A 23,064-nucleotide genomic window follows, 5' to 3' on the forward strand; every position below is an offset into this window, starting at 1 on the left:
AGTAGTAGTAGTAGTAGTAGTAGTAGTAGTAGTAGTAGTAGTAGTAGTAGTAGTAGTAGTAGTAGTAGTTACAACTATAGGCCAGAAGTGGCCCCACTAGCAATAATAATAATAAAGGTACAATTATCCCTGTTCTTAACTAATTACGCACTACGCCATGAAGACTTATGGGGAAGTGGATGTATAGATCCACATTTTTTTTATCCTCGGCACTAGCTGGAAGTGAGTGATAAGCTCCACATCCCGGCCGATTTATCCTCGAGGAAAGAGCCCCCGTTACCCATTGGACAGGATGGGTGGGCCCCTGAGCCGAACTGGACAACGTGGAGAAAATTCTTGACCCTACCGGGACTAGAATTCCGAACCCTTGGTCATCCAGCCCCAAGCTAGTCACTATACCAACTACGCTATCCCGGCGCCTAGTACTACTACTACTACTACTACTAGTAGTAGTAGTAGCAGCAGCAGCAGTAGTAGTAGTAGTAGTAGTAGTAGTAGTAGTAGTAAAGGGCTCGTTTATAAATGTGTTTGATGGCGCGAGGTAACTGCTAGGTGACAGTTCGTAAAATCGATAACTAAATATGGCACTAATAACGAAAGGGTATCAGGATTGCGGTATTCAGCGATGAGACTCAGTTTAGCGTGGTACACAGGTAGAAACATAGCAGGTTCCTCTCTATCTAGCAAGCTAGGTTTACGTACACGGTGTCACTATTCGCAGACTGCAGTGCCAATAGCGGCTGTCACGACAACCTCAACTCTGAAAACAACGCGAATGCTACTGTCCAGATGCGTACACACACATGCAGACCCACATGACACACTCTTTTCCTCACTACGCTCGAAAATTGCTGCTTACAAATACTAGCGCTTCTGAGGTAATGGTAAATTTGTCATTATGCTTAATTAATTGAGCACTATGCCATGAAGACATATGGGGAAGTGAAGGTACTGATCCACAATTCTTGACCTTGGAATTAGTTGGAGTTCAGCTTCACACCCCGGCCGCATTACCCGCTGGAAAAGAACCTTCAGTACCCACTGGATAGGATGCTGGGTGGGCCCTAGACGATGGACGATTTGGAGAGGAAAAAATCTTCCCTGCTGGGAATCGAACCTAGGTCTTCCAGCACGTATCTCCTCAGTATACAGACTCCTAGCTCTTCTGATCTGCATTTATTTAGTATTACGTCAGAGGTTAAGGAAAGAAAACTTTCCTGCCTGCTCCTAAAGTTTAAATTACGTGACTTTTCAACAACAGAAATTGTACCTGACGACATAGGAGTACTGAGAGAAAACAGCGTTACTAGTAAATCCAGACCCGAAAGAGTAAACAAATTAATATTCACGGATATTATGCATATTATGACATAAATTCAATGATTCCAATTTGTTAAAGTTCTCGAACTAAAAGCCTTTAATGAAACACTGACTAATCACAACACTGAATACAAAAGTATAATGGAAGGCCTGTGTTTGCGCACAAATGTGGACAGTGTTTGCAAGTTAAGGCCGAAATATGGATAGACGTGTAGAAAGAGCTAGGCTTACACGGCTGAAAACGTTTACTCCTCAATGCACGTACACCTCTCATGTCGAATGTAATCAAAATTTTATTAACTGTTTGTGAAATATATAAAAATATTCATCATTACATAATGTAAACTAGACTTTGTCGTGCACGAACTATACTCGCAAAAAATTACAACTTAATAACATCTAATACTGAAGAAAATACTTCAAAATAAGAAGTTTTCACGAAAATGACAACTGAAGATAGAGAAACTAAGGTTGGCAGATCCAACTATCAGGAGGAGTAGATACCACCTGCAAGCAGAGCGTGCAGTACTCTATCGGAGCACTGTGTTATCATAACCTCAAGCAGAGGTTTGGTTGCACGTCGGAACAGAGTGTAACACACAAAATGGCTGACATAATCTCAATATAAGGAATTCCTCTTTAAGCGTTCTATTCAAGGTAAGAAAAGTACGCATAATGCGGAGGTAATATTGTCCGTCTGTATTGTCTGTTACGTAACATCATCACCTCTACCGTTATATGGATTACAGTGAAATTCTATGTGAGAGACCTCCATTAAAAGTTGTAAAGCAAATCTTAATTTCGGTCATATTGGTTCAAAACAAAGCCAAGTTTACGAGAGGCCATAAACGAAATTTCCGAGTATTCTATATACCGTTTAACGCATTTTCTTGAAATTTGAAGACTTCAAATAAATTGCATGGAAATTCTGATTTTCTATCGTACTGATCCACAGTTGGCATGAGGAAGTCAATAGAATATTCCACGTATCGCATAATTCCTTTATATACCGTGCTTACGTCTACATGAGAGACTTTCCCTAATTTCCATTTCAGTATTCCTATCTATAATTACGCTTATTAATCCTCAAAGAAGACCGCTGGTTATTTTGGGCACCGCATTATGGTGTACACCCTTTCCGGTCTGTTTTATTTTGTGAAGCCCTCATAATAATTTTGTTTCAGCACTTCGTTATTTTCTGGAAGAGAAAGCCTGTCAACACAGTTCAGAACTCTGTCACAGCTGATACACGTAGAAATTTCAGAAGTCTCCACGTATTGACAAAGGGAGCTATGAAGCAGTGCCGTGCGGTGGATGAGACGGCCTAAGTAAGAAGCATGGCCATCTGTCCTTATCTACATTTTAATGAGGCCGTCGTTACTTTCGCTTGGTGTGCCATACTTGTCAGTTACAATTTACACGCTCTTGTGAAAGTGCAGAAGGAAAATATTTTCAGGCGACTGTAATGTGAGCTTAAATGGAATGATTTTTTCGAACATTAGAAGAATGTCATTTTCCTTCCTACATTTTGATTGCTGTTTCTTTTGAAATGACTGATATTTTCTATATCATAAACATATTCTTTTTTCGTCAATTGTTTTTTCATTTACGGCTTAGTCAACCTGATATCTGTGTCGACATAAAAATAAGGTTACAGTCGTCTGCTTGGTGTGCTTTGTGCTGCAGGCTAATAATCCCAGGTTATCTGCGCCAACTGCATTCCATAATTCTGCCACTATAGCTTTCCGCCTCTTCCTATATGTAATTATCTCGTTATTTTTTACTCTTCTTGTGTTTATCCTGTCTGTCCGTACTTCTTTATCGTCTCTAACAACATGTGTCCAGCTAAGATTTTTATTGAAGAAAGCAGTCTTCTGGGATGTGGCACTGCTCTCACATAGCTGTGTATATTTCCAACACCAGTCTGCTTGTACCGGTTCTCACGGTCTCTTCGCCTGCGGATTTTCTTATTTTTCCTTTTACTCTGAAGATGGAGGCAATATGTTCCTCCGAAATGTCGGTTAACACCACATCTACAAGGCGCCACATCCCAGAAGACCGCTTTCTTCATAGTCACCGCCGTGAAAACCTCAAATCTTACAAGATTTTTATTGTTACTGTTCTTCTTATATTTTAGCGTCCTGTTGCAGTGATTTAAGTCCATGATTTATTTCAACCGTCTTCCAGTGCATACACTCATCTATCTCCTCCTCTCTCTCGCACTACATGTTTCGGCACAAAAGTGCCATCTTCAGGTGCTTATTCGATTTACGTTAAACTAGTTCACTGCATGTCTTGCCGTCTTCATATTAAAATAACTAAAATATATATTTATCGTATATATTGATAAATATTAAATGTTAAAAATTAAAATTGTTCAGAATTTTTCATCCCTATGTCGTACTACGCGACTACGCGAGTCACACCTATCCTCTTCTGTCGGAGCACTCTTTCTACTTACGTGTGTGTATTGTGCTTTGTGTTGTGTCTTGCTGCTGTGACTGCGTGTGTTATACTGCTGGGCCTGCTGGGTATGTGTGTGTGTATGCACTGGAAGACAGTTGAAAATAAATCATGTACTTTTCTTGTGTTTATCCTGTTTGTCCGTGCTTCTTTATCGTCTCTAATAACGTGTATCCAGCTAAGATTTTCAAAATGCTCAGCTGTATCAGTTTTCTCCCTTTACTTGGCACACCATGTTCATGACGTGCAAACGTTTATTATCATCGGTCAAATGTTAATTTTGAAAAATCTAAAATATTAACTTCTGGTATTAAGCGTCATAATAATCAACTCACATGACTATTCTCTTATTTTATTACATAGCATGCTCTGAAATCTTACTGATTCTTGCTGCGGGCTCATGTAGGTATGTTACATTTCAAATACAATGAGATTTGTTAAGGGAAGTTTAATTTACAACCGTAGTATATCATTTTAAGTTACTCAGTAGTTGGTATTACAGGTCTGAATTCCGGTTAAAAAATATTATTATTAGTGCCACAAAAATTCGGAAGGAAACCAATCATTTGATTCAATTTCAGATAATACTAAGTATTTACATATAATTACTTTTGGCCTGCTGTATCCGGGGGCAGGCGTTAGCGTAGTTAGTTGAGACACTATGCTACAACCTTGAAGGTCGCTGATTCGTTTCGCGATGAGGTCACTAGATTTATCAATTGACCTAATCCTTCCAGCCGCACTATGGTCCTGGGGTCGACTCAGCCTCTAACAGAAATATGTACGAGGAATCACCTCCATCTATGAGCCGATTGTCTAGAAAATGTGAGTGCCTCGACGTCTCACAACCCTATGGACCTTCACGGCCTGTTACAGGGATAGTTTTACCTTTTTATGTTCTATCCACTGATTATGAAAACACTGTGACAAAAATTATGGGCATTTATTTCTGAAGACGTACCGCATAATTAATGCATAACACAGTATTTTCATCAAGTATTTATTTAAGAAACATGAGAAGTACAGATAACTCGTAACTGTAATTTAGTTGTAATTTCACAAAGTCAAATAAAGTAGCAACTTAAAATATCTCTTTAGATTATAGAAACAGTGTTGATGTCTCTAAGATTTTTAGGTTTTCATGGCGGTGACTATGAAGAAAGCAGTCTTCTGGGATGTAGCACCGTGTACATGTAGTGTTACCACCACATCTACACGGTGCCACATCCCAGAAGACTGCTTTCTTCAAATTTGATGTCTGCTTTCTTCTGCAGCTATCGTTGTATAGCAGTTCTCTTCCAATATCTCAATGATTTCAGATTTATGACACATTTTCCCCAAAGTCTTTCCAAGAAATACATGATGTTCCGTCTAAGAGAAAGGTCGAATCATTGGTTCTTATTTCTCGAACCGTCTGAACACAGTTCTGAAATAAACAGAGAGTAAGAAGGGAAGAGGGGTGGCTGCATTCACGAATAAGAAAGGTTTAAATGTGAACGTCTTTTTTAAGCCCCTAAATTTATTTTCTTCATAATAGACATAACAAAAAATGAAAATTATGATATATCCAATGGAATCAAAATATTATCCAAATTTATAGCATGCCATGTGACATTACTTAAAAGTTTAAATGCTGTGATATGAAAATAAATACAAATACAGTCCAGGATGAAATTAAGATAAGCAAAAAAATTTAAAAAAATGATCCTTCTTAATTTACAAGGCTAATGAAAATATAATAATGAATCCAAAGTAATGCAGACCTTCGACCCAGGTTACACATGGCGGTCAGGCTTTCTGTGACATTATCAGCAAATTACTTGTTATTTCTTCCTGCAGCACGAATTCATGCCACAGACGGACGCAATGACACAACATAAAGAAAAACCAATTAGAGCTGATAGCCGTTAACTATTCTGTGGAAGGAGGGGTAAATGTTATCTTTAGAGATGTGAAGCAGTATAGTCTGGTGGAGGTTTATCGATGTGTCGAAGGGAATTACTGCCTCCGTCTTCACAGTCAAAGTTTAAGCTGCTGCTTGGTTGCTTGCTTGTTCAACTTCCTTTTAGACCCTTACGGTGGATGCAGTATATTCTTCTAAAATGTCAGTAAACCTCTACACACTACACAGCGTCACATATCAGAATACAGAATTCTTCGTAGCCATTTCTGCGCGAATTTCCCTTCTCCTACTGACCTGTAATTTCAGAGCAAATTTTGTGATGAATTGTTAAAGCAAGAGGCAATTCGCAGAAATGGGTAGTGAAGACACAAAGACGCTACACTCTACGATGATACGTTCCGTGGAAGTGAATTTGTATCTTTCAGATTATATAACAATTTTTACAAGAGCAGTTTTTGGTGTAACGCGTAACTTTTTCCCTGACTATGATCTCTGGGACCACGGAGGTGGGAGTAAAATAACAATTTGAGCAAGGCGATGATCGGAAGGAAATATGTGATTATGAGAATACAGAATCGGTCTGTACTTTGTATAGCGTTTGGGGGAGCAGCTACTCTAGAAGGAAACAGGATGGGTGGCACGGAATGACATTATGAAAACTAAACATCTGATGTAAAGAAATATGTTGGGCTATTAAGGCGAATATTTTTTTTTTTTTGCAAAAAGANCATACATTGACTCAAAAATGTGAGGTGTCCAATCCTGTGTAGCACGAAACCTGTAATAAGTTCCAACTGCGACAAATGTTTGCAGAAGTGTAAAACACAATAATTTATATCCTTAAGCAGGAAATAATTTCTTCATAACCGTTACAACTGTATGTATAAAGGCACAAGTAAAACTGAAACTTCACTAATTCCTCTCGAAGCTTCAAAAATATTTGTTATCATACTTCACCTGTTTCTAAAGAAACAAAAGTAGGCTTATGACATCACATTTGTCGGTGTATCCACCATTAACAAATGGTGGTACACGCGTATGTTACTTGTGATATGTAGCTTTAACGAGCGAGCAAAGTGACATGACGCTTGAAAGTCAGAATAGTGGAGCCACAGCAAGCAGCTTTTGCTAGACAACGGCTCCGTAAATGCGAAGATATATTGTCACGTGTAGGGTGGTAAGCGTGACGAAAATGATGGGTTCAAGTTCGGATGATTGGATTTATTAACACCTTGGTTACAAGTTCTCTTAATCACATTTAATTATAGTGCTATCGCTGATTTACACACATACTAGACCTCTCCTGGTGCCCCAACTAAAATGCAGGAATCATAACAGTCTCACTGAATCACACACTCCAAGTATTACACGTGAATGAAGCCTTTCAATCACACACCAAAGTTTCACAGGCCGACTTCTTATTCTTCTTCCACGGCGAACTTTCAATGGCAATTTTACATCGAGAACATAGAACTGAACTGTAGCGCCCTTCGTTTGTAAGATAATTCCTTTACACGGACCCCACGGAAAACATCGCCTCCAACTGTTATGGATGCATGTTTATGGCTTCGTTGCCTGGCGATGGACTTCCTACAGCAACCGAGCAAGGCACCAGTGTGAAGGCAGGTAGCAAGGTTCGGTTTGCAATTTGATTTCGTGCTGGTATCTTGCTCGGCTTATTCGTCGACCCTGAAGATTGAAGTAATATTGCCCTCCGAAAAGTCGAGTAACTTCCAACGGAATACACTGCGTTATATCCGAGTAAATAGTACTCTTCATAACCACCGTTGCGAGAACTTCAAATCTGACATAGAGAAATAACGATTCCTTTTGATCCTAACAAATACATAGAGAATGTACTACATGTAGAATGAGAAAATAAAAAGTAAACCGCTGATGAAGTACAGTTTGAGTCAAGGGGAACACCAAGGTATTTAATAAAATATGTACGCAAAATATCAGAGTTTAGGGACATTGTTAAAAGTTAGAATATTGTCACGAGTTTTAGTGACTTGTAGACAGGGTTTGGACCGGTGAATCGCTTTGTTGACAATTTACTGGTTGTAACTACAATTAATTATAACAATGTTACTGACTGTCACGCTACAAATCATTCCACACTCATCTTCTCATTCTGCTTCCACTGGTATTCACTATCCGTTTCCTGGCAACTGATCTATAACGCAGGAACTATAAAAGTATCACTAAACCACACACTCCCAATATCACTGTACTACAGCGCACATGAAGTTTTCAATTCGCACAGTAAGTCTTCGCAGGTCAACTTGTAATTCTTCTTCAACCACGAACTGCCTGTGACTATCTCCTACCGACAATTGAATTACTACGTACTGTTGTATTCCCAGTCTCGTGACTGCATTCATCTAAGCCAGAACAGATTCTCGTTATATAGGCTCCGCACGGACCATACAGAAAACAGGGCGTCTGTATTGTGTGACGTCATCGAGCATGCGCGAGCTTCACGGACACGAAGAAAACATTGCTCCACTATTGTTGGCCGTGTTTATGTTGCGGGCATTGCTTAGCAATAAATTTAGACGTCACAATATTATTCTGAAGGAGAAAAATTGTGTTTTTAACACTATGAAGCTTCATATGGTTGTCGGTACGAGGGATTGCAAAAGAAAGCAGTCTTCAGTTGATGCGTTATGACGAAAATTGTTTACGTATCTAGCAAATAATGGAAAGCAGGAAGGTATAATTTCTCTACATAAACCATTAATGTCTTTATTGAACAGCAGAGGTCCCAAAAGAGAACCTTGTGGAACACCAGACATGACAATAAATTGCGACAAAGAAACTTCATAACGGCAAACATAACGGATTTCGATCTTTAGATGACTACGAGACCAGTCAACATAAACAGTATACAAATCAATACTACTAATCTTATCTAAAAGCCAGGAATGCAAAGGAAACTCAAAAAGCACGTATGAGCTCAAAGTGAATGAACTCGAACTGTCCTTGAGAATACAGTGGGAGGAACGTGTCGAAAATAACGACCAAACGTGTAGTAGTTGATTTGGGTTTAGCACAACCACGCTGAGAAATACACAGTATTTAACACGGATTTAAACTGATGCGAAATATGCCCATGAATGGCATATTCAAGTATTTAAAGACACTAAGAATGTCAATGAACCAATGACTTACGGATGCTCTGTTGCCTTTCGTAAAGACCCGAAAGTCATTGCTCTTTCCATGCAACAAGGTATACACGTGTGGAAAAATTAGATTAGAAATAAACTCCAGTAACGGGACAGAGATGTCAGAGTAATATTTTACAGGGCGTTCAATCAAGGAGGAAACTTCGCAACGCCGCTGACCGGTCCCACTATTCCTCACAGATTGCTGCTGTAACTTTAAATGTAACGGCGCGCGTTTATCAGCTCTAATGACTCATTCTGCTATCAGAAGTTACAGCAGCAATCTGAGAGCAATTCTGGGCCGGGTCAGCGGTGTTGCGAAGTTTCCTCCTTAACTGAACGCACTGTACTACTAGTATAAACCCAGCGATACCAACCAGTCAGACAGATTTTCGGGCAGCAACAGCTCGATGCTTCAGCAAATATCTTCATCACTCACAGAAGCTACAGCTAGAGCAAGGCTGCACTGTAAGAGCGCGGGATACAGAAGAGGAATTATTATAAAGGAACAGCAAATCATTTGATTCACAGGGGCTCTCTTGGAGGCGTAATTTCTTGTCGTGTTCGCACACTGCTGGTGTGCTACTTCGCCATATCTTACAATTGTTTCTTCTACAAGTTTCGACCTTAAAAGATCATGATCAAGTAGATTATGTAAGTAGTTATTGCACTGTGTTGTTTTCTAGTTCTTTTTTTAAAATTCCGTTAAGAACTTGTTTAAAATTACGACAATATTGTGGCTGAATTTAATTAACATAAATTACAAACTTTAAATACTTTTTATCTTTAAATTTCTGTCTTATGTTTCTGGATGGCCACTATTTATTGTTGCTGCGTTAACTGTTATGTTGTGCAAGAATGTTGTTCATACTGACTATAAATGCTTAGAAAATGCATCCGAAATAGCATCTGGATGAGTAAGATGAGTACTGAGAACCTGAACTTGAGCAGTACTGCCCCTGTCGTCGTAAATTTCGGGACATAATTCCGAAACTGTTTCGACTGGTGTTTAATGTCCTGATATCTTGATTTAAGCCATATACGTAATCATTGCAGTATTAACACAAACGGTATCTGAGCCGCCGCAACTGTAGAATTTCTAGCGTCAACGATTAGTGTTTTTATACTTGCTCATATCTGAGGAGGGGTTTCAGTTTTCACCTGCAGTTTCGATACAAGGCAGCAGCGCATAACAATGCCAGCCATTGACATGCAAGTTCCATTCCAGACTCCTGTCTATTAAGAGTCTTTCTCATCCTGTCTGTACGCTGTGTCCCCTGCACTTCACTGCCACGAGCACAGACATTCTCGTAGAAGATTAATTCTGACGGCAATTTCTCAAGTTGTTATCGATTTTGTTGTAAAACTTTATCGCGTGTATCCTGCAAGCTAAGTAGGGTTACCGGTTCTGATGCAAACTGAAGATGCACATTGAGCTCATTGGTTCTGTCGTTCAACCCCCTCCTCCCAATACATTAGATGTCTACATTACGTAGAGCAGCAGACACAAATAGAGACTTCGCAAGTTATCTCTCTCTACCCATGACATTCAATGCAACTTGTTAGGCTTCTGAAGGAAAGCTAATATTTATACTCGCATCTCAGGATACTTAATGGCACATTATCAGATACAGTAGTCACAACGCCGAGTAAGAAATCTACTGAGAATGACGAGTTTAGAACGATCTGAAAGAAAGTGTTCACGCCCTAAAGCAAAATACTCGTGATATAGTTAATATCTGTCTTACAATCATTCACATAAAGAGCAGCTTGGCTAGCCATAACAGACAACACATCATTACCGATTGGGTCACATTTACAAATCAAAGAGTATAATTAGCTTTTGAAAACCAACAGAGATGAATTGTTTCCTTGGAAATATAACAAAGATAAAGCCATTTAAATACGAGGCGTTTAGAACCAATGTTTATAGCAATGTGATATTGTGGCATGTAGACCCGTTGCTAGGCAAATACCGCGAAATAAGCAACTATACAACAGCCGTTGCTAGGGAACGGCTTCGCAAACAAGAATGCTTCCATGACCACAGGATAACACAGCGGTGTTTCCTACTTGGTACGTGTCAAGATCTTACAAGCAGGACCGGTCAGATGAAAAAATCTCTGGTAGTGAGAGGACTATGACCACAAGGTTCCAGTTGCAAAACAAGAAATCTCTGGTCGTGAACCTCCAGGGACTTGGCGCCAAGACATACTTATTAGCGGTAAAGCGCTAGTCGTAAAGTAACTCTCTTTCTAGATCGTCTCTGAACTACAAGTTCACAGCAGTCGCAACGGCGTTTCAGCAGATCATGACACAGCTCAGTGGGGCAGTCTGAAGAAGACAGAACAGTGGACATCACAAAAACTGTATTACAACTCATGAAGCAAAATAGCCACTTGGGTTCCTAAGTGGTAAATACGACTTCGCTGGTGAGGATCAGCAGCAATTGTAAACAACAGACCCGTCCTCTCGTCAGAGATGGCGCAACATATCAAGAAACCAGCAAGTGTCTGACAATGACAGAAATCTGGTCTTGTGGCCCAGATGGGTGCATGGCATCAAGATAGACTGGCATACTGACCGTCGGTCGTAACATATCGAATTAGAGGGCTTCTGGGGCTCAGTCCGTGTGAGCTGCTGCTGTTAGGAGCTGGTAGCTGAGGCCGGGGACGGCTAGGGAATCCAGAGGAAGGGGAAGGTATGCTGTTGGAAGCCGCTACCAAGCAACTGCAATGATGACGCGATTGTGGCACTGGTGTGTATGTGCGTGTAACAGTAAATTGGAAAATGCAGTGATGCGCTTTCCCAGAGAGTCCAATAAATCCGTCATCAATCCAAAACCCGTCTATAGTAACTCCTTACACGTGGAAATATCAAATATCTATAGCCTGGGGACGCGAGACTACGTATGGAAAAAAAAAGTGTTATATTTATCGTGATGACTACGTCATACGCAATCAGGAGAGTGAGTAGCTGATTGGTCAATACATAAATTAGAGAGCATTTAAAATTCAGAATTGAACCAATCAGAGCAAAAGAAGGGGGTCAAATTTTAAAAACAGAATAGTTTTAAAATTTGGAAGAGTCTTGAACGCTTGGCATTAAAATGCTTGGGCGTCGTCCTTCAAAGAGGAAGGACATATAAATTGATTTTTCGAAAAAAAAACAGTGCAGGCCCCCTGTATGGGAAACATGGTGAAAATATTATTTTAGTAAACACTCTGGTGCAAGTTCTGAAATGAATACAGTGTGAAATATTTGTATTTGTGAAAATTTTAATTAAAAATTTCCGATCACAGAGGCCGAGTGGTCTGAGGCATGAACTGTCTTTGCCCGCTAGAACACTGTGGTCGTGGGTTGGAATCCCACCCGAGGCATGGATCCTGTGTGCGTTTATTCTGTGTATGTGTTGTCCTGTGTTTAGGTAGAGGCCTTGCAACGGGCTGATACCACGTCCAAGGAATCCTACCGACTGTGTATAGATCAAGAAACTAAAAAAGCGGCCAAGGCTCAACAAGGGGCTGTATAGTCATAAGAGAACCGAATAATTAAAAAATTAAATTTTGAATAGTGACAAATGAAGTGTGATATTTAAGTGTTAAAAAACAGAGTTGCCTGCTTGAGCAAGACCCGAAACGTCCTGACAGAAGACCACTGCTCAGTCGCATAACAGGAGCTAGTAATTAAAGCGAACCCATGAAAAGCAGCAGTCCCAGCGCCCACTACACAGATTGCAGAGCGGCAGGAGCCTGGCGAAGAACACGTACAGTCATACCAGATGAGATAACACATGACAGAGAATGAAACTCGGAAAATCCGAAAGAAAACATTAATTCTGATTACTACATTGTACGGTTGAATGATCTATTTACCGATGCTGTAAATGTCTCAGATTATCCAGTGTCGAATGGCGGGATTTATGGTGAACAATAAATTACGTATAGAATGGACATAGAACGAAGAGTTTGTGGCCTGTTTGAGGTACTATTCAAGAACATTCCTGGACGGACTTAGCAAACCCCAGAAACTATCAAATAGGTTTTCGGATTTTTTTCCTTGGCACTATAGCCCCAGTGGGCTTAGGCCTACCTCTATGAACTTCTCCGTTCACTTCGGTTTTTCTAGATCTTACACATTCGGTAGGACTCCTTGGGAGGGTGATCAGTTCGTCGCAAGGCCTCTACCTGTATACAAACACAGAAAAACGCACACACACACAAACTAAACTTCCATGCCCTGAGTGGGATTCGAACCCACGATCCCGGTTTCCAAGCGAGCGAAGACAGTACATGACTTAGACCGCTCGGCTACCGTGACCGGCAGGTTTTCGGTTTACTGATCTATTTTCGAACCGTGTCCTTGCAGAAAACTAATTACAAGCTTCACCGCTTAAGCCAGCTTGCTCCGTCGTTCGGTAGAACAACGTAATATTGGAGTGGAAGAGTAGGCCATGTGCATACCGGAATCGCGAATTCGAATCCAGCTCGGGGCATAGTATATGATATGACCTTGAAGCACCGACCGCGAAGTCGTGTAAGTGTATACTGTAGAGCTGATACTCACAGTCCACGCTTATTTTGATTCTCTTGCTGACGGTGGGCGGGACGCCGTTCGAGGCGATACACAGGTAGGCGCCCATATCGAGGCGACTGATGCGTGTCAGCTCCAGCACCTCCCCTTCCCACTCCGACACTGCAAAGAATCATTAGACAACATGAAGCGTGAAGGAGATGTTACAAACGGCAAGACAGAACTGTTCGCTAGTGGGACTTATGTGAACACATGCGATTGCTTCTAACAGGGCAGAACTGGATGTATTATACACTTATTTATATCTATAGTTACAGAACGTATAATGTAGCATACACCGATGAAGAGATGGCAGTTGCCCTAGTATTTGCCAAAAGCCGTAAGGTGAAAAGGGCGACGCTATCCCTGTAACAGGCCGTGAAGGCCCATAGGTTTGAGACGTCGATGCTCCCACATTGTCTAGAAAATCGGCTCACAGATGGCGATAAGTTCGTTTGCCTTACGCGCCAGCTATCGTTTACCCCCAGGAATATTCTTGGTAGTCATTTCTATTAGAGGCTGAGTCAACTCTGGGACAACAGCGTGGCTGGAAGGATTAAGTAAACTTAAAAATCCAATGACCACACCGGGAATCGAACCCGCTACTTTCCGGCTTGTAGCACAGTGTCTAAGCCAACTAGGCTACCGCTCCGTAAATCTGATAGTTAACAGTAAGCTTCGCCCTTCAAAAGAAAACCGAGAGTGACAGCGCCAGCAAGTATGCTTTTGCAAATAGAGGTTTTATATTACATAATTAATATTGATGTCGAAGGGAAGGAAATTTTATTGTCGTGTAAGTTTGACATGCAAGGAATCGATAATCACTGGAAGGAGAAGCAGGTATATTCCAGATCCACAACGACCTACTCCAATTTGAACAAGGGCATGAAAATGGAGACAAAATTAAATATAAATTATCCATTCAGTGCTTCAATTCCTAGGCTAGATGTAGGTGAGAAATTTATCAGAATACAAAACCAGTAGGAATTTAATTTTATTTCGCAAACCCTCTGAAGTACAATGGTTTACATACACACGCGGACACAAGAACAACAGTGCTCTTACTGGATCTGGCAGTGTCATAACAAGTTCTGTAAGTTATTACTTCAATTGTGTGATCTAGGTTTTAATTTGCTAAACCATTCACTAACCAATAGAAAGACATATATGGTTGTCAGAAAGATAGTCCCATTCCTCCTAAACAGAGAAGAAACTACCAGTAGACTCCGACAATGAATCCACGTTAAGATATGAAGATATCAAATTTTCTAACCTCAGAGAGAACTTACTGAATCTACTACTGCCGCACCCTAAGTTTCTGTCTTGCGGGGAATAGGGAAATGCGCTCGCTATCTTACAAACACACACACCATGAGAAGGAATTACTAAATAACTATCATTAAACTTTTATTACTCGGAGGAGTCGGTAAATAAGTCCCAAATGGAAGTAGAACAGCTGTAATGGGCGCAATAAGTTTTCTATTTGTATCACTAGGTAGCAGCACAGTCCAGCTTCATGACAGTCAAGGTAGCAGCCGCGCATGCGCATGTTCTGAGGCTTGTTTCAGTTGACAAAATGGAGACAGTGATTGAGGGGTATAATACCGAAGAGCGGCGTGCTGTTGGGCGTCCTTTGTGGGCAAAGGGACTCAATACAAAGGATATTCGTAGAGAAATGTGACTTGTTACCAGTGGGAAGTGTTTGTCGCGTAAAGCGTTTCACAACTGGGTGGTCAAACGTTTCGCTAATGAGGAAAAGTTTGAAATGGAAATACAGAAGTGGCTGAGACAACAGTCAAAAGCCTTCTATGCTGCGGGTGGCGCACTGGTACGGCGACGGGACACGTGTATCAATGTTGGTGAAGAATTGTCGAGAAATAATAGATTTCCAGCTTCGAATATCACATGCTTTTATGTTCTATATCCGTGTGTGACCTATTTACAGACTATCCCTCGTAGTATACCGAAGAGAGATGTAGTGGTAGCAGAAAACTGCAGAATGACCAGCTTCATAGCCTGTACTGTTCGCCAAGTATAATTGAAATGTTCAGGTCAAGGAGCATGAGAGGAGCAAGACACGTAGCACGGATGGGGAGAAGATGAATGCATATAAGATTTTGGTGGGAAAGTCTGAAGGAAAGCGACCACTAGAAAAACATAGACGTAAGTGGGAGGATAATATTAAAATGGATCTTAGAGAGGTAGGATAGGGTGGTATGGGCTGAACTGATCTGCCTCAGGATAGGGACAAGTGGAGGGCTCTTGTGAACAGGGCAATGATCACTCGGATCTCACAAGTTATTCGGAAATGTTTTGAGTAGCTGAGCGACTGGCGGCTTCTCAAGAAAGACTCGGTTCCCCTGAGTTAGCTAGTTAAGTTCTTACTATACGAGTAAACTGAAGTACACATGACTGACTTCACGTCGACAGAGACAGGTCGTGTTACGAATTCCAAACAAACGGTGTGTTTGGAACTTGCTGTTGGCTACAGTGGACGAACCATACCTGAGAGCGACTTGTTGATGGCTATCTTGCTTCCGTCGTCCCTCTTCCACTTAACGCTCGGTGGTGGAGACCCCGTGGCGTGACACGTGAGTGTGACGTTGGAACCCTCCCGCACAATCACGTCAGAACTGCTCTGCGAGTCGTCGATGTTGGGCGGCACTGCAACCGAACATATCCGTTAGTGAGAGGAGAGCTTCTTCCGGCTCCTCTGATGGCGGTGAGGGAGGTGGAAACCTAATTTCCATTAATTCCACTTAACAGTATTTAGAGCGTGATATTAGTTATGAATGTGTTGACATACAGCAGCAATTACTTAAGTTGAAATCCATACGTGGAGCAATTATTACAGGGTCTGAAATTCAAACGAGAAATGACGCATATTTGAACATTGTACTCAATCAGAATCGTTGGTTATTTGACGATGTTTTCGGTATCGACACTATTTTGAACTGAATGATAGATTAATTAATGTTTGCAGAACTGGAAAAAATTAGAATGAAGGGGTTATGGAATAATAGAGGTACTATCCTGGCTCTTGTCTGGAGGGGTCGAGAAATTCTAAAACCTAATCATAAAAACCGATGTCTTAGCTGAGATTCGAACCGAATACCTCACGAATATAAGTCTACAGGCTTACATCTAGATCAGTCTGTTCGGCAGAACAGAATTAAAAAATAAAAGCAGATAGGGTAAACACATGGAGTTCTTTTTATTTAAACTGAAAGACTACAAATTTAGAAATTGAAATGAACAAATCAAAACTATTACAAAGAGGCAAGAGGGCAGCATCTGTCTGAATGACGATAGAGAAGTAAAAGGAAGATAATCGTGAAAAATGCAAGTGAGAGAATGCTAATAGGATAACCGAAAATTCTTTAAAAGTAGAATAAGAGGAAGAGGAAGAGGAGGAGGAAGAAGAAGAAGAAGAAGAAGAAGAAGTAGAAGTAGAGGACAAAGACAGAAAATTTCAAAGCTGTTGAAAAACACGAGTTATTGTAATCTTCCAACTTAGTGTAACGATCAGTTTCTATCTGTAATTTCGTCATATTATCAGTGTTTCTTGATATACTTCCAAACAGCATTTCGTACTGTAACATTTCCGAATCCATCAGTGACAAATAAAGCGAAGTCCAGAGAACGCGCCCTGTCGCCCCGTCGTAATTTCCAAACCGCAATGAAATTAGATCAATATCACTTACATTTATCATGGTTTATGATCGCAGAATGCTGGAAGTTACTACACTCGTTCCCAACTAAGACGCCATGTTGGGATTATGTTCAGAACGTACAGAACTGGTTGGGCTGCTTAAGCGAAGCTTCATGAAAACTGGTCATTTAGTCCAAATGTCAGCAAGCAGGGCAATCACATGCGAGTACACACAGATGGCATCAACATAAGCCAGTAATTTACCACCATGTGGGCTGCAACCCAAGTGTGATTTTGTTAGCTTGGCACCGTACCCAGAATTTAGTAAGATTATTTTTAATTTACGCTGTTGAGGTGTGACCCACAATCGCACAAACAGATACACACTATGGTGGTGACGTAAGGTTCCCTTTGTCGTTAATGAAAGACGGCACTGGTTAGCTAATAATCTTAAGAGATATTGGGTTTGAGGTTATTGCAGTGGTGACGATGGAGAGCGCCACATTCCGGAATGTGACGGGGTCACAAAAGTCTATTACGTTATACGGTGTCATATCCCAGACAATAGTGGTCTTCAGGTTAGGAAATATATGCATGGTTCCACTATTCTGGCATGTTCGCTTTCATTTGTTTAACTGCCCCGAAAATTGTAAAACTAACGGGAAAAATGTACAGGGCATAAATGTGTGTGTTTTTTTTTGTAGTGTTAGTTTAAAATGCTTCTTTCTGCGATAAACATATAGCAAGTTAAGTTGACGAGGAATTCAGAGAAGCAGGTGTAGTATTTTTTGTCCGAATTAACCTAAACAAGAACATATCGACGGATTCTAGCAAAAGTCGACAATATCAATTTATTACAAATACTTTAAAATATTCTCCAGACGTTACGTGCCGGAGTACAGAAAAACACCAAACAAATAACAGATGCAAGTTTGAAACTTCCCGTTTCGAACACAACAAAATAACCATATCCAAAAAGCACTAAAGGTTTTCAAAACAATTAAAATGTGGAATCAATAACAATGATGTCGAAGTTTGGAACCTTTATTTAAAATTGAAAGGGATTAGGGTGACCAACAAATAGGGGTACAAATATTGTGTTTTTGGACATTACCCACCGTCATGTTTTTGTTTAAAACACAACGTTTCAGAGACCGGATTCTGCCTCCGTCTTCAGGTAAAACCTACTCAGTTAGGCCCATGCGATAGAGCTAGTCCGAAACATTTTGATTTGAAAAATAAACAGAACGGTTTTTAGACAAAGACAAGGCGATGGATAATGTCCCAAAACATAATATTTGTATTAATGTGCCATCGTCACAAGCCTTTAGATCTTATTAACGAATAGGGGATTTATCCCACATGTAAGAAATAAGGACCGCCTCTGTGGTCTAGTGGTCAGAGTTCCTGGCTACAGACCCAGAGGTGCCGGCTTCGATTCCTGGCGCTACAAGATTTTCTGAGAAGTAGTGCGTCTGGAACGGGGTCCACTCAGCCTCGTGAGGATAACTGAGGAGCTCCGGTCTAGAAAACCGGAGATTATCGGCCTTGGGAATCCACTGCGCTGACCACGCGACACCCTGTATCCACTAAAGCTGGCGCTAATTTCGCCGACAAGCGGCGGTCGCTCGGTCGGTATATTTCGCTTGCGGACTAAAGGCCCGGAGTAAGAAATAAGAGGACTGGAGCCAGACACTGAGGTGCAATATGAAGAAATGAAGACTTGGAGAGGCGAGATTTTGAACAAGAGGTTTAAGAATATTGATACAGAAATGAGCATTAGTATGATACAAGTCTGTAAGAATAATCAGCAACGGCGAAAAACTTGGATGTGATTAAATGTGAAGGGAGATGAGACAGGATGGCAAGAAGTGACAGTGAATTAGAAATAAACTAACAGGGATAGTACGTAATTAATATGGGTAGTAATTGGATAGTGGAAATTAAAATGTTTTTAGGATGGGAATTGTAATTTAACTGGGAGGCTGGAATGTGGGAGCAGCGAATGAAATTGCGGCATCCCAAAATATAAATCGCAGCTCACCTAATGAAGTACAAGTAAATATTAAAGAGTTATGCTGTTAAGAATCTATATTAACTATTAGAAACCTTCTTTTACATATAAATTATAATAAACATAACATCTTTCAAATATAAATTTTCACACATGCACGGAGTAGCGTATGAAGACAAAGCTCTGTTATCGCAGTTCGGATTTTACATCGTCTGGTGAAGTTACCTTCGTGGATAATATTTCCGGTTGCTACAGATATCCTTTCTGGTGGGACACTGGACTCCCTGATCGGAGAGATGAGTGTTCTGTATGAGGCTACCGATTAGTTTCCATGACGATCAGTGTAGGGACAGAAGAGCTACCCAGTAATTACTGGCTACTCACAGAAGCAGTCGTACCGACAGCATTACCACTTTTACCGTGGCGTACTGCACGGCACGTCCAACCTGCCTAATCACAACTTATCTTGTGAGGTGGCGAACGGGGGTGCAGCTACTGCTGATTTTCTGTTGATCGTTCAAATTGAGTAGTTGTTATTTATGTCTTTGTTCGGCCCCAAGAGTACGATCTTCAGGGTTGTGGCGCCGTGCATTATGGCAGAATATTACCGAAGTTTCTGGGGAAAGGACTGCTTCCGTCTCGAGATTCGAACTTTAAGCCTAAGCAACAAGAAGTGGTAGGCACAGCCTGCCTCTTGCTAGTTGCTTGCCTGGCCTATTCTTCGACCGTGAGGGAGGCGAAGGTTCAATCCTCCGAAACGTCTGAAACTTCTACTTGACTAAGCAGCATCATATACGCTTTATGGTCACCGTAATGAGATCCTGAAATCTGGGGACTGCTTTAGCAGTAGGGGGTCCAGAGGCACTTGGACAGGAAGGTTATGCGCTCCGTCCCAGCATCCGAAGAATAATAATTGAGAAGAAGAAGAAGAATGCCGCCTTCTGGGATGTGACGGCGTGTAGATCTTGTGTTAGCCGACGTTTCGGAGGAATTTATCGCCTCCATCTTCAGGGTATAAAAATCCGTGTGCGATGAACCAGCGTGAGTAGGTGTAGAAAAATATGGTTAAGAAGTATACAAGAACAATCCAACTACTTCTTTATTGCTTGTGGGGTGGGACTAAGTCCCTTGTACTGCGGCCACTTCTGGTCTATTGTACCAGCCCCAGATGATAGGTGAGGGTGATTGTGGAGCAATTGGTGGAATGAAGATTGGCAGGGAAAAACCGAAGTACTCGGAGAAAACCTGCCCCAGCGCCACTTTCCCCACCACAAATCCCACTTGACCAAACCCGGGATCGAACCCGGGCCGCCGCGGTGGGAAGCCAGCGACTAACCGCTTGAGCTATGGCGCGGCCATAATGCAACTAAATGAATATAAGTGGGACATTTTCTGGGATGTGTTGACATGTGGTCCGGTAGCAATTCACTGCTTTCACGGCACAATTTCACGACGTCACATCTCAAAAGTTACTGCTCATCAGTGTTAACTGTGAGAGCCTAAAATCGAACACAAACACATGTACTGTATAGATCTGCCCAAATACGTAAGAATCTATCTACAGCTCTACAGCCCTTTGTTGGACTTTTGCCGCTTTTCAGTTTCTTATCTCTTACACGGTCGTTAGGACTCCTTGGACGGGAGATCAGCCCGTCGCAATGTCATTACCTGCACACAGCACAGCAAGCAGAATAAACACACACAGATATCCATGCTCAAGTGGGATTCGTACCCATGATTCCAGTGTTTGAGATGGCGAAGACAGTTCCTACCTTGGATCGCGGCCACCGTGATCGGCATATGTAAGAATAAAACGCATAATTAGTATTTAATTGAAAATGGGACATCTCGAACTGTGTTTTATATGTTCGATAAGTGAAGAGACGACTTTTTAGGGCAAAATTTTGAAAAACAAAAACACTGAGGCCGTGCGAAGATGTTAATTTAACCATAAATTTGAAAACGATAACTAATTATTCTTCCCACTGCGAACATGAAACACGGCAAGAGATCAGAGTGTAAACATCGTAGATTTACGGCACCTAAAAGAACCTCATGTCTCTAGGAGACCTCTGAGCTAAATTAGGCAAATTTTCCCGCCCAAGTAGTTTCCAATGCTAAGCATTACGTACCACTGCCAGATGAGGACCGACCTCGCTGACAGAGAGGGACTAATTACCAGATACCACTGCCAGTAGAGGGCCGACCTCGCTGGCAGAAAGGGGCTGATAACGGGCACCAGTACTGGTAGGGTATGGAGACAGTAGAAATTAAAGGGGGATGCACAATGGATCAATAAGTGGACTAAGTGCATGGGGAAACCCACCTCCAACAATGAAAGAATGAATGAATGAATCTTCCGAAATGAAAGAGATTTTAACTCAGACTAGCTAAATTCAAATCTATGTTATTCATGTGCGAAGTCAACAGAATACAGAAACGGCCCAGTGTTGATACTGTTAAATAATATCACAATGGGTAACCGCTATTTCTATTTTACACGACAAAGGAAAGCATAAGGATTATAACAAGAAAATGCCAATAGATAATAATAATAAATGCCTTAATTTCTTCACGCGCTAACCGAAGGGCTTAGTGACCAATTATACAAATGCTGAAGAATACCGTCTTCTGGGATGTGACGCCGTGTAGATATTGTGTTAACCGACGTTCAGGAGGAACGTCCCAGAATAGGGCATTTTTCATAGTGACGGCCGTGAAAACCTATATACAAATGTTAGTTGGAAAACCCGAAGTAATCCGAAGCACAGATCGAAGATCAATATTAAAACGTAAGCAAATAAGTAAAGCTATCCCTGCAACAAGCCGTGAAGGCCCATAGGATTGTGAGACGTTGAGGGTCCCACATTATCTAGACCAGGCATGTCAAACTCAACTTGTACAGAGGGCCACCTCAGCCCTATAATAGTCCAGGGCCGCACTTCAAAATAGAAATATACATTAGATTTTGATACAAGGAAATTTAATTCTATTTATTATTTAGGAATACTTGTAATATAATTACCTAAAGTAAAACCTTACAGTTTTAAAAAGCAAGAGAATGCCACTTCTGACAAGTATTAAACAGCTTTTCAATATGTAAAAAGAGAGATTACACAAGAAATTAAGTTAGAAATAGCAAAACATTGAATTTCCTGCAGCCTGCTAATTTATGTCTGCGTGAGACTTCTTGTCTTCTGGTCTGTTGGAAAATTGTCTTTACAAAAAATATTTCTACTTTTCAATAGCTTTTCAATATGTAAAAAGAGAGATTACACAAGAAATTAAGTTAGAAATAGCAAAACATTGAATTTCCTGCAGCCTGCTAATTTATGTCTGCGTGAGACTTCTTGTCTTCTGGTCTGTTGGAAAATTGTCTTTACAAAAAATATTTCTACTAAAATTTTAATATTGATTTTAATATGAATTACCTCTAAAAGTTGAGGGGCCGCAGTTTGTGGCTATGGGAGCCGCATGTTTGACACGGCTGATCTAGACAATCGGCTCAAAGATGGCGGTAAAGTTGTCAGTCTTATGCGCCGGCCGTGCTTTACTTCCCCAGGAAAATTATTTAATTAATTCCTGGTACTCATTTCTGTTAGAGGCTGAGTCGACCCCAGGGCCATAGTGTGGTTGGAAGGATTAGGTCAATTGAAAAAATCCAATGATCTCATCGGGACTTCACCCCGCGACCTTCAGGCTTGTAGCATAGTGCCCCAACCAACCGCGCTACCGCGTGCCAAATATTAAAGTGTATATTTGAGAAATAGGATGCGAAGTTATGTTCTAGGTTCAAGGGAGGGATCTTGTACTAATTACAGTGAATGTTTGAGATCAATAAAGAATGGAGAATTTCTTGACGATCTGGTGAAGAATGAGCACCTCAGGACGAGCTTGGCTTCAAGTTACTTAATGCAGCCATGCGGCTTTGATGCGGATTTCCATGTAGTAATATTCCTATACGCCGGTCACG

General features: G+C 41.0%; 1 protein-coding gene across 1 annotated transcript in view; it reads right to left on the reverse strand.

The window, feature by feature from the left end:
• The window catches only part of LOC111871970 (lachesin), a gene marked incomplete at its 5' end in the record, with an annotated part of 138,003 nt that extends 121,907 nt beyond the window's left edge, over window positions 1–16,096 (reverse strand). The window contains 2 exons of the mRNA XM_023865413.1: window positions 13,420–13,548; window positions 15,931–16,096. Of these exons, the coding sequence (XP_023721181.1) occupies window positions 13,420–13,548; window positions 15,931–16,096 (295 nt within the window). The remainder of the gene's footprint in view (window positions 1–13,419; window positions 13,549–15,930) is intronic.
• Window positions 16,097–23,064: the final 6,968 nt, after the last annotated feature.

Source organism: Cryptotermes secundus, unplaced genomic scaffold, assembly GCF_002891405.2.
Source record: "Cryptotermes secundus unplaced genomic scaffold, Csec_1.0 scaffold149, whole genome shotgun sequence".
In the NCBI taxonomy this organism is placed as follows: domain Eukaryota; kingdom Metazoa; phylum Arthropoda; class Insecta; order Blattodea; family Kalotermitidae; genus Cryptotermes; species Cryptotermes secundus.